General features: G+C 36.6%; 1 protein-coding gene across 9 annotated transcripts in view; it reads right to left on the minus strand.

Moving 5' to 3' along the window:
- Nucleotides 1-15,898, minus strand: part of EXOC6B (exocyst complex component 6B) — a 603,982-nt gene that overhangs the window by 252,842 nt on the left and 335,242 nt on the right. For all 9 annotated transcript variants that reach the window (XR_008289404.1, XM_053200754.1, XM_053200751.1 and 6 more), the window contains one exon: nucleotides 5,912-6,046. Coding sequence is in view for 8 of the 9 variants with exons in the window: in XM_053200754.1 (XP_053056729.1) it covers nucleotides 5,912-6,046 (135 nt within the window). In the remaining variant the exon portion in view is untranslated. The remainder of the gene's footprint in view (nucleotides 1-5,911; nucleotides 6,047-15,898) is intronic.

Consider the following 15,898-nt stretch of genomic DNA (forward strand, 5'->3'; position numbering starts at 1 on the left):
GCCGGACGTAGGGCTCAAACTCACGGACTGTGAGATCATGACCTGAGTTGAAGTCAGACACTTAACTGACTGAGCCACCCAGGTGCCCCTCTCTGGTTTTTGAATCATTATTATGGTGACTTTGTGAAAATGAATTGAGATAGTTTCCCTTTTTTCTCTACCAATCTGGAATAGTTTAAATTATACAGAAATTATCTGTTTCATGAAGACCCAAATGAATTCACAGACAAAATCATATGGATCTTGCCCAAATTTAAGAAGTCTTTAATAACTTTTTCACTTCTTTCATAGTTATTACCTTGAATCACTTTTTATTCTATGTTTTCCTATAGATCCCCAAATTTATTAGCACATTTACACAAAATATTCTAGGTATTTAATTTCCTCTGATTGTGAATTTCAAGTAATTGTGATTTATTTTTTCCTTCCTTCCTTCTTTCTTTTCTCCTTCCCTTCCTTCCTCCCACCCTCCTTTCAATCCATCCATCCTTCTTTTTAATTAGGCAAGGTAAAATGATTATTTTCAAAGTGCAACATATCCTTGCTTGAAGTGTCTCAAAGACCTCAGTAAGATAAAATCCAAATGATGTATCAATACAAAACAAAGTGCTTCACAAGTTGGCATTTAACTACTTCTCTATCTCAGTGCTGCCCTTACTCTACACTGAACATGTCTGATTTTATTTATTCTTTCATCTTTGTACATGAAGTTCCCTGTCCTAAAAATGTCCCCTATTCCCTCCTCATCTTTTGTCCATCTGGATACCTCCTGCTGGTCCCAAGACCCATTCCATCTTGTGCCCTTTCTGGGAAGTCTTCCTTGAAGGTCTCAAACCTAAGATAAGTATCCTCATCCTATTCTTCTAGACCTGTAACTATTAATTTCCCTTGAAGCCCAATCCTCTCACCTTTTCTCTATCTATATTCAATTCCCAAAAGAAAGCCAGCCCCACAGCATTAAATACCATCTTTATACAGAAGGATTCTGAATTTTTATGCCCAGCTCTGACTTTGCCCTGTCAATTTAGTATCTCTAGGCAGATGACTACTAGATATCTGAAGCTTAATGTGTCAAAAATGGAAGTCTTGATTCTACTGCCTCTCCCCTGGCCTGTTATTCTTCACTGTTCCCCATCTCAGTGAATACGACCACTATTCATACAGTTTGCTTCATTCAAAAATCTTGGAATTATCCGGACTCCACTCTCTCTTATAACCCCATACCTAGTCTAGCAGTAAAACTTGCCATCTCAACCTTTAAAAATATTTCTTACCACTTTCATCCTACCACTATTGTCCAAAAAAACACCATTATCTCTTACTTAGACCACTGCAAGGACTTCCAAATTGAATTTTCTTCTTCCACTCTTCCTAACCTACAACACATTTATTTTCCACATGGCAACCAGTGTTACCCATTAATATATAAGTCAGATTATCACCACCACTCCCACTTTCTAATGGCCTCACATTTCATTTCAGAATAAAACCCAAGGTATTTACTACAAGGCCAGAAAACATCTAACTCCCGACCATCTCATTTCTTACCACCTCTACCTCTAATGATAGATATATCACTGCCAGACTGAATTCCTTGTTATTCCTTGAACACACCTACTTGAATATCAGCTATTGTACTGTTCCCTCTGAGTGCAATATTTATCTATCAGAAATCTAAAGGATTCTATTTCTCATTTCAATCAAGTCATTTATTTTTCTTCTTAGTTCTTGTCATCAACCGAGATCAAATGAGATTTTTGTTTGTTTGTTTATCACTATCATCCCCACCACAATATAAACTCTCTAAAGTCAGGAGACCTGTTGATTATGTTTATACCTGTAAATTGCCTGGTATGTAGTAGATGCTTCATAAAAACTTGTAGAATTGACAAGAGACAATGTATTTATTGTATTATTCTGGTAGTTCTCACATAGTTCTTTACAGAAGTTACAGTGTCTGTGCTCCCTGTAGATTACAAACTCTAAATCCAAGGATTAAGTATTATTTCTCTTTCTACCCAAGAGCATACCAGATTGTCACATAGTAGGTACACGAACAATATTTGTGGTGGGGTAAATTAATAAATAGCCTCATTCTATTTTGTAAGAGAGTAAGGAAATTCTTATGAACAAGGAAAGCTAAGAATGCCAGCTTAATTATGTCACACATGGCAGGAACAAGGGGCAATTCTGCAGGAAAATACCTTGAAGACCTTCTGATTATTTTTGCCCCTTTTTCAGCATAAAGGTTTCCATCTGCAAGGGAAAGTTTTCTGGAAACAGTAGCTTAGGAAAATACACAACATGTAGCTGCTATAATTGCTGTGTTTATACTGAGTTCTGGGTTAGTTGGTCTGAAACAGTCCTGGTAAAAATAAACTTTCAGTGTGTTTTAAGCAATCAGTGTTTCCAATAAGCACTTGTCAACATGACCTTTAGTGGTCTCCAGAACTTCTCCTTTACTAAGTATTTAACTGGCTACTCAACTCCTATGGCTTCCTGTCTGCCCTTAATTTTCCCTCAGCAATTTTAATGCTGGAACAACAACAAACTACACAAGCCATCCTTTGGGAGGATTTCTGACCATAATTTGAAAAGCCCTTGAAATAAGAAAATTGAGGTGGATTAAGGGAAGAATAGCAGTACATTCTACATATTCCCCATATGAGAGACGAGTATAAATGAACCTCACACTCTAACTCCCTAACTCCCTCTTCTCTGGTGAACATTCAACTACAGTCCCTCCCACATTTTCTTTCCCAAGAAGTCTTGGCTTCCACAGTAAATTAAGTGGAAATATTTTTGATGAAAGTATTGCCCATCCTCCTTAATAATGCTAATATTTAACAGTAATCATAATTTTTATTACACTGTCTAAGGTGATTCTAAAGTTCTTAAAGCTCTTACCATACTCATTTTTGGGTCCTCTTTATCAGATAAATCTTTTCTTCGCTATAAGAGTTTCAACAATAATATAATGAAACATTATTGAAAGTTTGCAAGTAATGATACCCATATAAGACAATGTATAACAGAATTTTTTTTTAGGTAATTTGAAATGAATGACCCATGGTCACATACATACATAAAGAATATTTTGTGAACATCTCTTTTTTTTTTTTTCAGATTTACTGGAGTATAATTGAAAATCTAAAAAAAAAATGTTTTTTGAGAGAGACAGAGACAAGAGTATGAACGGGGGAGGGGCAGAGACAGAGGGAGACACAGAATCTGAAGAAGGCTCTATGCTCTGGCTGTCAGCATCAGCCTGACACAGGGCTTGAATTCGTGAACCATGAGATCATGACCAAAGGTAGATGCTTAACCAACTGAGCCACCCAGGTGCCTCAAAAAATAAAATTATATTTAACATGTTCATTATGATGATTTAATATGTGTATATACTGTGAAAGGATTCCCATCATTTAGTTATTAACACATTCATTATCTTAAATATTTATTTATTTATTTTTGGTGAGAACACTTAAGCTATATTCTCTTAGAAAATTTCAATTATACAATACAGTATTATCAACTATAGTTACCATGTTTTACATTAGATCCTCAAATCTTTTTCATCTTACAGCTAAAAATTTATACCCCTTTACCAATTTCTATTTCCTCTACCTGCCTCCCCATGCCCTGGCAACCACTTTTCTCCTCTCTGTTTCTGTGAGTTTGACTTGTTTGTTTGTTTGTTTTTAAGATTCTACATAAAAGTGATAGCATGCAGCATTTGTCCTTCTCTGTCTGGTTTATTCCATTTAGCATAATGCCCGTAAGGTCCATCCATGTTGGATGGATGGCAGAATTTCCTCATTTTTCTTGATTGAATAATGTTCTATCAAATATATGTACCACATTTCCTTTACCTATTCATTCATCCAATGATAAACACTTAGGTTGTTTGCATAGCTTGACTGTTGTGAATAATGCTGCAATAAACAAGGAGGTATAAATATCTCTTCAAGATAATCATTTTTATTTCTTTGGATATATACTCAGAAGTGGGACTGCCAAATCACATGGTAGTTCTATTTTTAATTTCTTGAGTAATCTCCTTACTTTTATCCATTACAGATATACTGGTTTACATGCCTGACTACAGCACACAAGGGTTCCCTTTTCTCTACCTCCTTGCAGGCATTTGTTCTCTCTTGTCTTTTTGATGCTAGCTATCTTAACAGGCATGAGGTAGTATCTCACCAACAGTAATCTTTTCATGTACATATTAGCCATTTGTATATCTTCTTTAGAAAAATGTCTATTCAGTTCCTCTGCCCCCTTTTAATTGCATTATTTGGGGTTTTGCTACTGGGGTGTATGAGTAATTTACATATTTTGGATATTTAATGCCTTATCAGCTATATGATGTGGAAGTATTTTCTCTCAATCCATCAGGTGTTTTTGTGTTTTGCCTTTGTGTTCTGTCCTTTGCTGCTCAGAAGCCTTTTAGATTAATGTAGTCCCACTTATTTATTTTTGCCTTTGTCGCCTTTGCTTTGGTATTAAATTTAAAAAATCAGTGCTAAGACCAGTGTCAAGAAGCTAACCCATTGTTTTCTTCTAGAAGTTTTGTAATTTCAGATCTTACATTCAAATCCTTAGTTTGAGTTGATTTTTGTATACAGTGTAAACATGGGGGTCCAGTTTCACTCTTTTGCATGTGGCTGTCCATTTATTGAAGACATTATTCTTTCCTCACTGTGTGTTCCTGTGTTTACACCTTTGTTGTAAATTATTTGACCATATATATACATGAGTTTATTTCTGGCCTGTCTGTTCTGTTCCATTGATCTATGCATATGTGTTTATGCTAATACCATACTATTTTGATTACTAAAACTTTGTAATATTATTTAAAATCAGGACATGTGATGCTTCCAGCTTTGTTTTTCTTTCTCAAGATTGCTTTGGCTATTCAGGTTCTTTCTCATTCCTTTTCTTATAACACAAAAAGAGATCTTACTAACAATTTCATCTCATAAAATATAATAAGCAGTTATGAATCAAATTTGATTTTTTTGTCTTAAATCTATTCTCAAGGGAAGGTGCCAATAAATAGGGAAAGAGGATAAAAGGATAAGAAAAAGTTGACACCAGTGGACATATATCATGATTGCAATCTATAACTTTGTATCTAATTAATACCAACCTCAAAAGGATGAAACAGATTTGATTCCAAACTAAAATAATCAAATAATAACAATAATAACAAAAACCCAAAACAACAGGTTGGCTTTTATGTCAGAGTCTACCATTGTAGTGTTTAAGATGTTAGACTACTTTTTCTGCTTAATATTTATTTAAAGGTCACAAGGCAATATAAAGGAATTTCTTAAGGCCTTTTTAATAAGTCATTCACTCTCCAGAAATTCTCCATCAATCTATTTTCTGCTCTACAAGAGTGTCATTCTTCTCATTTGATCAAACTCAGGATCAAAGCTAGTGCTGTGGCCTTGTGAAATGATTATAAAATTGTTAGCTACAATAGTAAGGGGCAGAAATTCCTCACTAAAAAAGTGAAAAAAAATCTGGACACAGAACACAAAGAAGCAAGGACAGCTTATTAAAATAAAATTAATTGATGTTGATTTTAGTTACAACGACTATTAGCTAGACCATCCTTAAGAATTCTTGACTAAAACGAGGGCCAACTGAGGAAACAGTCATTTTCAAGTACAAAATACAAGGAAGATTTAGTGGACAGAGATGCAGACATTTTTAAGTCAAAAAATCCAGAAATTAGCATTGGTATTTGTTTTTCTAAGGAAATTATAAGTACTTATTCTCAAAACCATATTATGAATCATGTTACTAGGCATCCTGGGAGAAACAAAGCCATCTTGGGTAGAATGGCCCAGACTCTGTATCTCGCAGGCAGTTTTACCGTACTATAGAGCCTTCTCACCTTAAAAGTTGTGGTGCCATAGAGCTTGGTGGTGTGGACTGTCTCTGGAAGCACATTAGTGATGTTGGTAATGAATTCTTCCAAGTACTTACAGGACTTCTCCAAGTGTGTCGTATTGATAATAATCTGGACAAGCTAGAAAATAACAAGCACATGTAAGAGTCATTTGACTATTCATCCCACAACGAATACTCAATAGGAATCTACTGATAGAAGAAAAACAAAAGTCATAATGGCAGCGGCCATCTATATTCTACAAAGGGCTTGTAAGAGCATGGTCTTAGGTTGTACTTCCTCTATGAAGCCTTCCTTGACTTCCCAAAGCATCTTGTATTTCCCCTACTATAAAAGCACTTGTCATTCTATTTTAAATGTATATCTTCTGTTTAAGAGATTAGACTAAGAACAAAAACTGCTAGTGTTTAGCACAGTGTCTGGCAATAAATGACTGCTAAATGAATTAAATAAATGAACTCCCACTGAAAGAACAAGAATAACTGAAATGGCAAGAAGTTTCAAAATGAATCATAATGAACACAGAGATGTTGGAATAGACTGCAGTATAGTAACAAACTACATTAGTTTCTAGAAGAAATAACATGGACATTACAGTCAGAGAAACAAGTGGATTAACTTCTTTCAAATTAATAATCTGGAGAAAGTTTTTTAACTTCTCTAATGGCTGCTTTTTTATCTGTAAACTGCCAAAAATAATTTCTAACTCACATAGTTACTTTGACGATTAAGTATCCTTTTGTTAATACTATTTTCCTTTTCTAACAGGAGAGATCCTTAAAAACGACAGTATTGGTAAGATAAAAAGTCATTTATAAATAACTTTGAGAGGAGGATGAGAAAGAATGGCTCTTACTGTCTGTATAGAATTAAAGTTTGTAAAGTTACTTCACAATTCATTTTCTTACACTGTATTCCCAGCGACCTGGAAAAGTAAGTTAAGTGGGCATAATTATTGCTTCTATTTTACTAAACAGAAACAGAATGAAATGATTTTCTCCAGCTCACATAACCTAAATGGAATTAGGACTCAAATCCAAGTCCTCTACCTTCAAATTATGGACTCATCGAAATGACTTCTGATGTTGCCTTTTAGCATAAGCATAAGATGGCGGGGGGAGGTGCACATTTACCATACATTAGGCCAAAATAATAGTTTCTGGGTCTGTCACCAACTAGACCTCGAAATGCTTTGATTCCACTCTTGTAAAAAATAAGTTTAAACTGAAAAAGGAGAGGTACCTATTACTTATTCTAACTATGAAAAGTATTGACATTTTGCAGTCTAAAAGAAATTTGAAAAGAAAATGGAATAGAATCTTTTTTTGTCTCTCTTTTCTACATGTTTAACTTTTTGTTTGCACAAGACTGTGTGTGGCGGCAGGGCTGTGGAAGGTAGGGGAAGTTTGGGTGTATAAGGTTACGGATGAACTTAGGTGTACCTTTTAGTCCAGTGAGAGAGTGAGCCGGGGCAGAGTGGGTAGATGACACAAAGGCAAATCAGAACTGAAGATGAAGGTGGGGGGGGGGGGGGTAACAATTTTACAATCAAATGGTACTTCAAAACAATGTTTAAAAGTCGAATTACACCTCAGTAGAAGCCATTGTATTATATTGTATATTGTATGTATATTTTGTGGAATATGACACAAAAATATTAATAGGATTATAATCAGAAAGTACACTCTTATCTCCCCAACAGCAACCAGCACAGGGCTAAAGCACAGTTCATTCTCAAAGAATCCATGTCAAATCATAATGACAATGCTTTCGTAATGGATTGGACTAAGGAAAAAGGTACTCAAGGATCTATTCCCCAAGGATCAGCTGGAAAATGTGAGGGAAATATCTACTTCTGAAACATGAAGACAAAGGGCAGAGACCCAGAGATGCAATTCCAAACAAGTGAAATGCTAGGGCAACATTGGGACTTGATCTCTGTATTATTCCCCACAGCCTATCAGACAAGTTCATATTCATCACCCTTCCCTTCATTCTACAGTTTGAATTTTGAGACTCTGAGTCTTGGACACAGATATGATCTCCTACAAAATTACCAAAAACATTAGACTTTTAAGCATAGAGTGCTCTAGGAAAGAAAACCTACCAAAATAAGCAGTTCATCACCCTCTTCCTTTCAACACGTTTCTCCCTCAAAGAAAGGCTAAAATCGTTTAAAAATTTTTAATTGTCTAAATTAAATCATTCTTCTTCCTGAGTGGGAGGGTGGCTACCGGCAAGGTTGTCTTGATGTATAAGTTAGAAAGTCAGAGAGCTAATTTGGAGAACTGAAGAATTTCTATTTTAAAGTCGGCATTACCTAGAGGGAACATATTCCATCTATCAAAAGAAATCCTAATAATAAGGAGGAATCATGTCATGTTATCGAAATAAAAAATAGTGGCAGTCAAAGAGAAAATTGTCCTGTTTTGCAGGATATTGGCAGTTAAAAAAAAAAAAAGGAGGCGGCTTCACTGGGTACAGTAGTAATTTCCCTTGACTTTTTAAAGATCTGTCAACACAAAAGATCACCATGAATTACATCAACTGGCTGTCAGTCACTTTTGAAATGTTTCATTGCCTAGCACAGAATAGACTATTAAAACACTCTACGATTACATTAGATACCATGTCATTTTCAAAAGGAATATTGTCTGTTCATGAGGCCTAAATGATCTCTACTTCTGAATGACAGCTAACCAAAATCTTTACAAGGGCATTTACAAATGTGAAGCCAGATACTTTAGCGGTAATTCTGAACTTAAGGACGAAATGAAGCAATTTCAGATATCAACTTCCATCAGAGTTTGAGCTCCTTTGATATTTTTAACCCCCACTTCCCACTCTTTTCCATAAATATATCACTGTAGCAATCCAAACTGTCCTTAATATTGTTTGAAGGACATGGCATTAGCAATAGATTAAGTATTGGTTATAGCTTATATAAAGCAGAGTTCTCTGAGGATTGCCTGGAAAAAAAAAGAAAGAAAACACTATAAAGCAAAAAACCACCTCTCACACATGAATGACATGAGTCACTTAGGTTAAAAACCATTAAGAAGCAGAAAATATTTCTGTCTCTCATTCCCGTAGCAGAGACAATGATGAGGAAAGCACACAGCAGACTGTGGAAGTCACCTGTTACCTTCTCACATCCTCTGTTTCCCAAAGCAGAGAATTCAGGACACTGAAGCTCCACAAGGACTGACCCAAAGCAAGAAAATGAGAAGTCACCCACCCTCCACACTGCCAGTGCTTCTCAACTGTTGGATTGGCAAGAAGATGAAGAACTAAATAGCGGCCTTGGTTCTCATTCGCAAAAATAAACTCGACCTAAGATTTCAAGGATTTTTTTCTCCATTTCACCCAGCAAAGATAAAAAAAGCTGGTTCGACTACCAATTTTTTACCATCTCCAAAGCAAATACCTAAAATACTGAAGTATTTGGAGCTAGTGGTTCCAAATTCAAAATCTAGTACAAAGCTTATATTTGACAAGACTTACTTACAAAATAAGTGATATTAGCGATATCAGTGCTGTTAACAACAGGGGATGGCAAACAGTGATATATGGGAGATATACAACAGGATAGAGCTACATGGTCATCAATTTAAATGATATTAAAAAGAAAGGTGGAGGGGCGCCTGGGTGGCTCAGTCGGTTAAGCGTCGGACTTCGGCTCAGGTCTTAATCTCACGGTTTGGGAGTTCGAGCCACATGTTGGGCTCTCTGCTGACAGCTCAGAGCTTGGATCCTGCTTCCAGTTCTGTGTCTCCACCTCTCTGCCCCTCCCATGCTCATGCTCTGTCTCTCTCTGTCTCTCAATAATAAATAAATGTTAAAAAGGTAAGTAAATAAATAAATAAATAAATAAAAGGTGGAATGCAAAGCATTGGTCATTTATTTGGGTCTCCTGGGGCACTATTATAAATATAATTTAAATATATATATAAATATTCAATGTGGTATCACCAATAGGAAATCTTAATTTCTTTAACTTAACCATAGGAACCCACGTACCTATCTTTCTTTTTTCTTTCTTCTCTTCATCAATTAACAACTCCTCTGTGCCAAGGAATGAGAATACAGCTGTACATAATTACACACACGACAGACAAGTCCCCTGGCCTTGTGGAGATTAGAGTAACCACAAACTCATATAAACATACAGCATAATATCAAGTAGTAATAAGCACGCTGATGGTAGGGCTCAGATAGGTGGTCGAGGAAGGGCTCCTTAAGGAAATGACATTTGAGTGGAGACTTAAATAAAGTGAAGTTATATTATTTCTATTATCTACAATAAATACAATTTAATTCAATTTATACATTAAACCTTTCTATCAACTCATTCTTCATAAAGAAGTAAGATGTGTTTTGATTCATCTTAAAATTTTCTTTCAAACGTAACTAATTCTCTGACATTCTGAGATTAATATTAACTGGTGGTTTATTTCCTTTCTCTCCATGGTACTGATGTTTTTAAATTAATGTAGTGCAAGAGTAAAGGTTCAGAACAAAGGAAATCTTATTTTAAACGTTATTTCAAATCTTATTTTTAAAAGAAAATTTTGTATTTCAAAACTTGTCTTAAATCTTATTTCCAAACTACTTACTGGTTGTGTGGCCTTAGGCAAAGTTAAGATCTCTCATCATCTTAAAATTGAGATAACAGCATCAATGTCATACCAAAGAAATAATCAATATATTACAAATTATCACATATAAATATTATATAAATGATAAAGTACTGAATGTAATATATACCAAATTCATGAAAGCTATTATTGATATGGACTCACTTAACATATCTCCCGTTAAATATGGCTTAAGAAAATCTACAACCATTCTGACTAGTCTCACTTTAATTCCTATCCATTAGCCAGAGTGGGCACTTAATGCTACAAAATAACCACATTATCCAGCACCAACCAATCTCTTTTCCATACCCCCAGATGTACTTTCTCTCTGTTCAACCCCAACATTTGCTCTGGATCTCTACTTTCAGCTGAAGATCTATCTTTCACTGAGAAAACAGAGCATTTGGAGTATTCCACCACAAAATATGCCCAGCCACCACCATCTGCGTCCACATACACTGAGTCTCATCTGTTACCAGAGATGAACTTTACACCATCTAAAGCCAATCCCTCTGTTTGTGCATTGCAGTCTACATCCTCTCTCCTACTCAAGGGCATTACTCCAAAGATTCCCCCTTTCTCCGACATGTCAACTTTCTGCTTTCCATTGCAACATTCTCATCAGAAATAACAGGCTATTACATCTCCTGTTAAAAAACAAAACAAGGGGCGCCTGGGTGGCTTGGTCAGTTAAGCGTCCGACTCCAGCTCAGGTCATGATCTCACAGTTTGTGGGTTCAAGCCCCACATCGGGGTCTGTGCTGAGAGCTTGGAGCCTGGAGCCTGCTTTCGATTCTGTGTCTCCTTCTCTCTCTGCCCTTCACCCACTCGTGCTCTCTCTTTCTGTCTCAAAAATAAATAAACATTAAAAAAAAAAAAAACCTTTTGCTTAATTCACTTCCCCTGCCAATTACCACCTCATTGGCTTACCTTTCTAATAAAATTCCCTGAAAGAGTTGTCTTCTCCTTGCTGTCTCCAAAGTCACTCTTGTCATTCTCACTCTTCTCATACATTAAATTGTGTAATTCAAGTCAACACCTTATTTTAAAATGGTTTTATATTTACAAAATAGTTTCAAAAAGTTCCCAAGTGTGCCACACCCAGTTCTTCCTATTGTTAACATCTTCCATTACTATGGTATATATGCCACAACTAAGCAACCAACATTGGTATATTACTGTTAACTAAGCAACACGCTTTATTCAGATTTCACTAGTTTCTCCCTAATGTTTTATCTTTTTCAGGATCTCGTCTAAGATACCACATTACATTTAGCTGTCATATCTCCTTAGCCTCTTCTGGTCTGTGACAGTTTCTTAAGACTTTACTTGTTTTTGACGACCCTACAAGTTTTGAGAAGTACTAGTCAGGTATTTTGTAGAACATCCTTCAGCTTGGGTTTGTTTAATCTTTTTTTCACAGTTAGACTGGGGTCATGGGTTTTGGAAGAAAGATCACAGGTGCCTTCTCATCACACCCTGTCAAAGGTACATGCTATCCATATCACTTATCAACGATGATTTTAACCTTGATCACCTGACTGAGGTAGTATCTGCCAGGTTCCTTCACTGTAAAGTAACGTTTTCCCTCCTTCCATACCCTACTTTTTACATGAAGTCATAAGTACAACCTACATACATGCAAGGGGTGGGAGCTAAGTCTCACCTTCTCGAAGGGGTAATATCTATATACGTTATTTGAAACTCTTCTGCACAGGACCCATTCTCTTTTCAACCTGCTCCATCAGGAGCCTTCTATCATCATTCTATTAAAAATGATCTTATTGAGGTCACCGACATACTCCAAGTTGCTAAGTCCCATAGTAATTCTTAATTTTCATCTACCCTGATCTATTATCAATATTTGTCATAACTGACCACTCCCTCCTTCTTGATACACTTTTTTCATTTGGCTTCCAAGACACCATACTCCTGTTACTGTTCTTGTTTTGTTTTGTTTTCCCTCTAATTCTCTAGTGACTCCTTCTCAATCTCCTCTGTGAGTTTCTCTTTCTCCTGACTCCTTAATAATGGAGTGCCCAAGGGTTCAGTCCTTCATCTTCTCTTCTCCATCTTTACAAATTCCTTTAGTAATATTATCCAATCAAGTGGTTACAAACATTATATTCTCCCAATTTTTCATCTCCAGGTCAAACCTCTTTTTCAAATGCCAAACTCATATATACAACCGCTTATTCAATATCACAAACTGTATATGTAATAAACACTACATATTAAATTTCTCCAAAACCAAATTCCCAATATCCTCTACTCCAACACCAGCTCTACCTAAAGTTTTTGCCATCATAGTGCATGGTATATACAACCTTCTATCTGCTCAAATCAAAACATCATGGACTTATCTTCAACTCCTTCCTCGCTTTCTCTCTCCCTTCAGATCCAATCATCAGGAAAGCATGCTGACTCTAAACTCCAAATCTGGTCACCTGTTACTACCTCCATGGCTGCCACCCACGTGGCCATCAAATCTTGCTGCATTACTGTCCTAGCTTCCTAACCAGTCTCCCTGTTTACACCCTGCAGTATTGGGGATACCCAATACAACAATGTGATTCCTTTGAAATATGGCACATAGTACCACTAATCAAATTCCTGCAATGATGACTTCCCTCTTCACTCAAAATAAAAACCAAACACTTTACAGTGGCCCTACCACAACCCCCTGGCACTTTTGTAATCTAATCTCCTGCTTCTTTTCCCCTTTCTCACTCCACTCTAGCCTTCCTGGCTTCCTTATTGTTCCCTGAACTAACCAGGAACTTAAATATCTTTAGACCTTTGCTCTAACCTCTGCCAAGAAATGCTCTTTGACCTTAAAACAATAACTCAACATCAAGATGCTACTCTTTTTTTTTAATATATGAAATTTATTGTCAAATTGGTTTCCATACAACACCCACTGCTCATCCCAAAAGATGCCCTCTTTAATGCCCATCACCTACCCTTCCCTCCCTCCCACCCCCCCATCAACCCTCAGTTTGTTCTCAGTTTTTAAGAGTCTCTTATGCTTTGGCTCTCTCCCACTCTAACCTCTTTTTTTTTTTCCTTCCCCTCCCCCATGGGTTTCTGTTAAGTTTCTCAGGATCCACATAAGAGTGAAACCATATGGTACCTGTCTTTCTCTGTATGGCTTATTTCACTTAGCATCACACTCTCCAGTTCCATCCACGTTGCTACAAAGGGCCATATTTCATTCTTTCTCATTGCCACGTAGTACTCCATTGTGTATATAAACCACAATTTCTTTATCCGTTCATCAGTTGATGGACATTTAGGCTCTTTCCATAATTTGGCTATTGTTGAGAATGCTGCTATAAACATTGGGGTACAAGTGCCCCTATGCATCAGTACTCCTGTATCCCTTGGGTAAATTCCTAGCTGGGTCATAGGGTAGGTCTATTTTTAATTTTTTGAGGAACCTCCACACTGTTTTCCAGAGCGGCTGCACCAGTTTGCATTCCCACCAACAGTGCAAGAGGGTTCCTGTTTCTCCACATCCTCGCCAGCATCTATAGTCTCCTGATTTGTTCATTTTGGCCACTCTGACTGGCGTGAGGTGATATCTGAGTGTGGTTTTGATTTGTATTTCCCTGATGAGGAGTGATGTTGAGAAGATGCTACTCTTTTTAATAAGACCAACTTTGAACCTCCACCAGACTCCTGATTTCCTTAACATGGGTTCCTTCCTTTGTCTTCATCAAATTCACTTCCTTCTATCATACTAGAGGATTTACTATTTATTTTGCTGTTATTTATCACGTTTTCTGCCACTAGAATGTAGGCAAGGATCTCTGTTGTTGTTATTCTTGTTGTTGTTCACTTATTTATCCAAACAGCTTAGATCAGTGCCTGTTAAACACAGTAGGTACGCAATAAATATTATAAAGTCAACAAGCAAGCTATTTATCTTAACAGGACATTTGTTGTTATCTTCTAACTTTTCTTGGTTGAAAAAACTTCACCCCGTACTAAACTTGGCAGTCACTGTTCACCTACCCAGACCTCTTTTTCAACAACACCAGGTAACATACATGGAGTATTTACTACATACTGGGTACTGTTCTAAGTGCTTCCTATGTTCATTCAATCCCCACAACAACCCTATGAACTACACGCTCCCAAGAACACATTTATTAAGGGAAGAGAACCTAGGCAGAATTGGAACCCAGGCAGTCTGCTTAAGGACGCACACTCTTAACCACTGCTCTGCTGACTTTCTTCCCACAGACCTGGAAGAAGCAACCTGAGGAAACCAGCTAGACCTGCTGACTGAACAGGGACAGTCATGTAAAGTCTGAGAGTGCGAAGCATTCAAGTTACAGTAAGCGAGAACTAAAAGGTAATGTCGAGCGGAGTCAATGTGGGGAAGCCAAGAAGCAAGGACAAAAGCAAGAAAACCAGTGTACGGAGAGGAAAAGATAAAAGGATAGAGCATATAGACAGAAAAAAGAAGAAATGTGGTAACATAAATTCGAACAAGACAGGCAGACAGACATTAGCTTACAGGAACTCTTAAGACCTGAAGGAACTGTCTGACAACCTGAAATAGGGTTCAATTAGTTTTGTGGTTTTATAATACTTCTACTGCTTGAATGGATATGTGCTCGCTGACACAAAATCATCTCTACCTAGAACAATTTCCACAGTACTATGGACTTCTTGTAAAAGCCCCTTTGTTATGATGAAATAATTAAATCAATATGGAAATCAGTACATTATAGTAAAAGTGAATTAAGTTTGGGAAAAAAACAACCCAGACTTAGGTCTCGTTTCTATCATTTTGTTAACTATATGACCTCAGGCAATCTCGCTGAACTTTAATTACGCTTTCTAGAAAATAGGAATAATAACACATGCGTAGCCAGCTTCAAATGTCATTGTACTAAATGAGATGGTATTTGTGAATAGACTATGAAGAATACAAACTGTTCGACAAATGTTACCTAGTATGATGATGCGTGCAGATGTGAACTGACGCTAGTTACCTGTAAAGGAGGATATAATGTCTTTCCAAAGGTGAGCAATATAATTATTCTAAGATTTACTGGTTGGCGATAAAAATCACTGGGTATGTATTTGTCTGTATGTGTACAAACCACCATAAAAGCCAAAATAAATAAATGTGTGTAGATGTTCCTTCATTCATATGCAAGGATATTGATACTGAAAGTACATTATTACCTAGAAAGATCCAATGACTTAGGAATAATATTTAGCATTCACTGAAATAGTGCCAAGAACTAAAATATAGTTCTTTTGATAAGCTTCTACCGCTTCTCCTGTCCTGACCTGATATGTGCAGGGCCCTTGC

Source organism: Acinonyx jubatus, chromosome A3, assembly GCF_027475565.1.
Source record: "Acinonyx jubatus isolate Ajub_Pintada_27869175 chromosome A3, VMU_Ajub_asm_v1.0, whole genome shotgun sequence".
NCBI lineage: Eukaryota > Metazoa > Chordata > Mammalia > Carnivora > Felidae > Acinonyx > Acinonyx jubatus.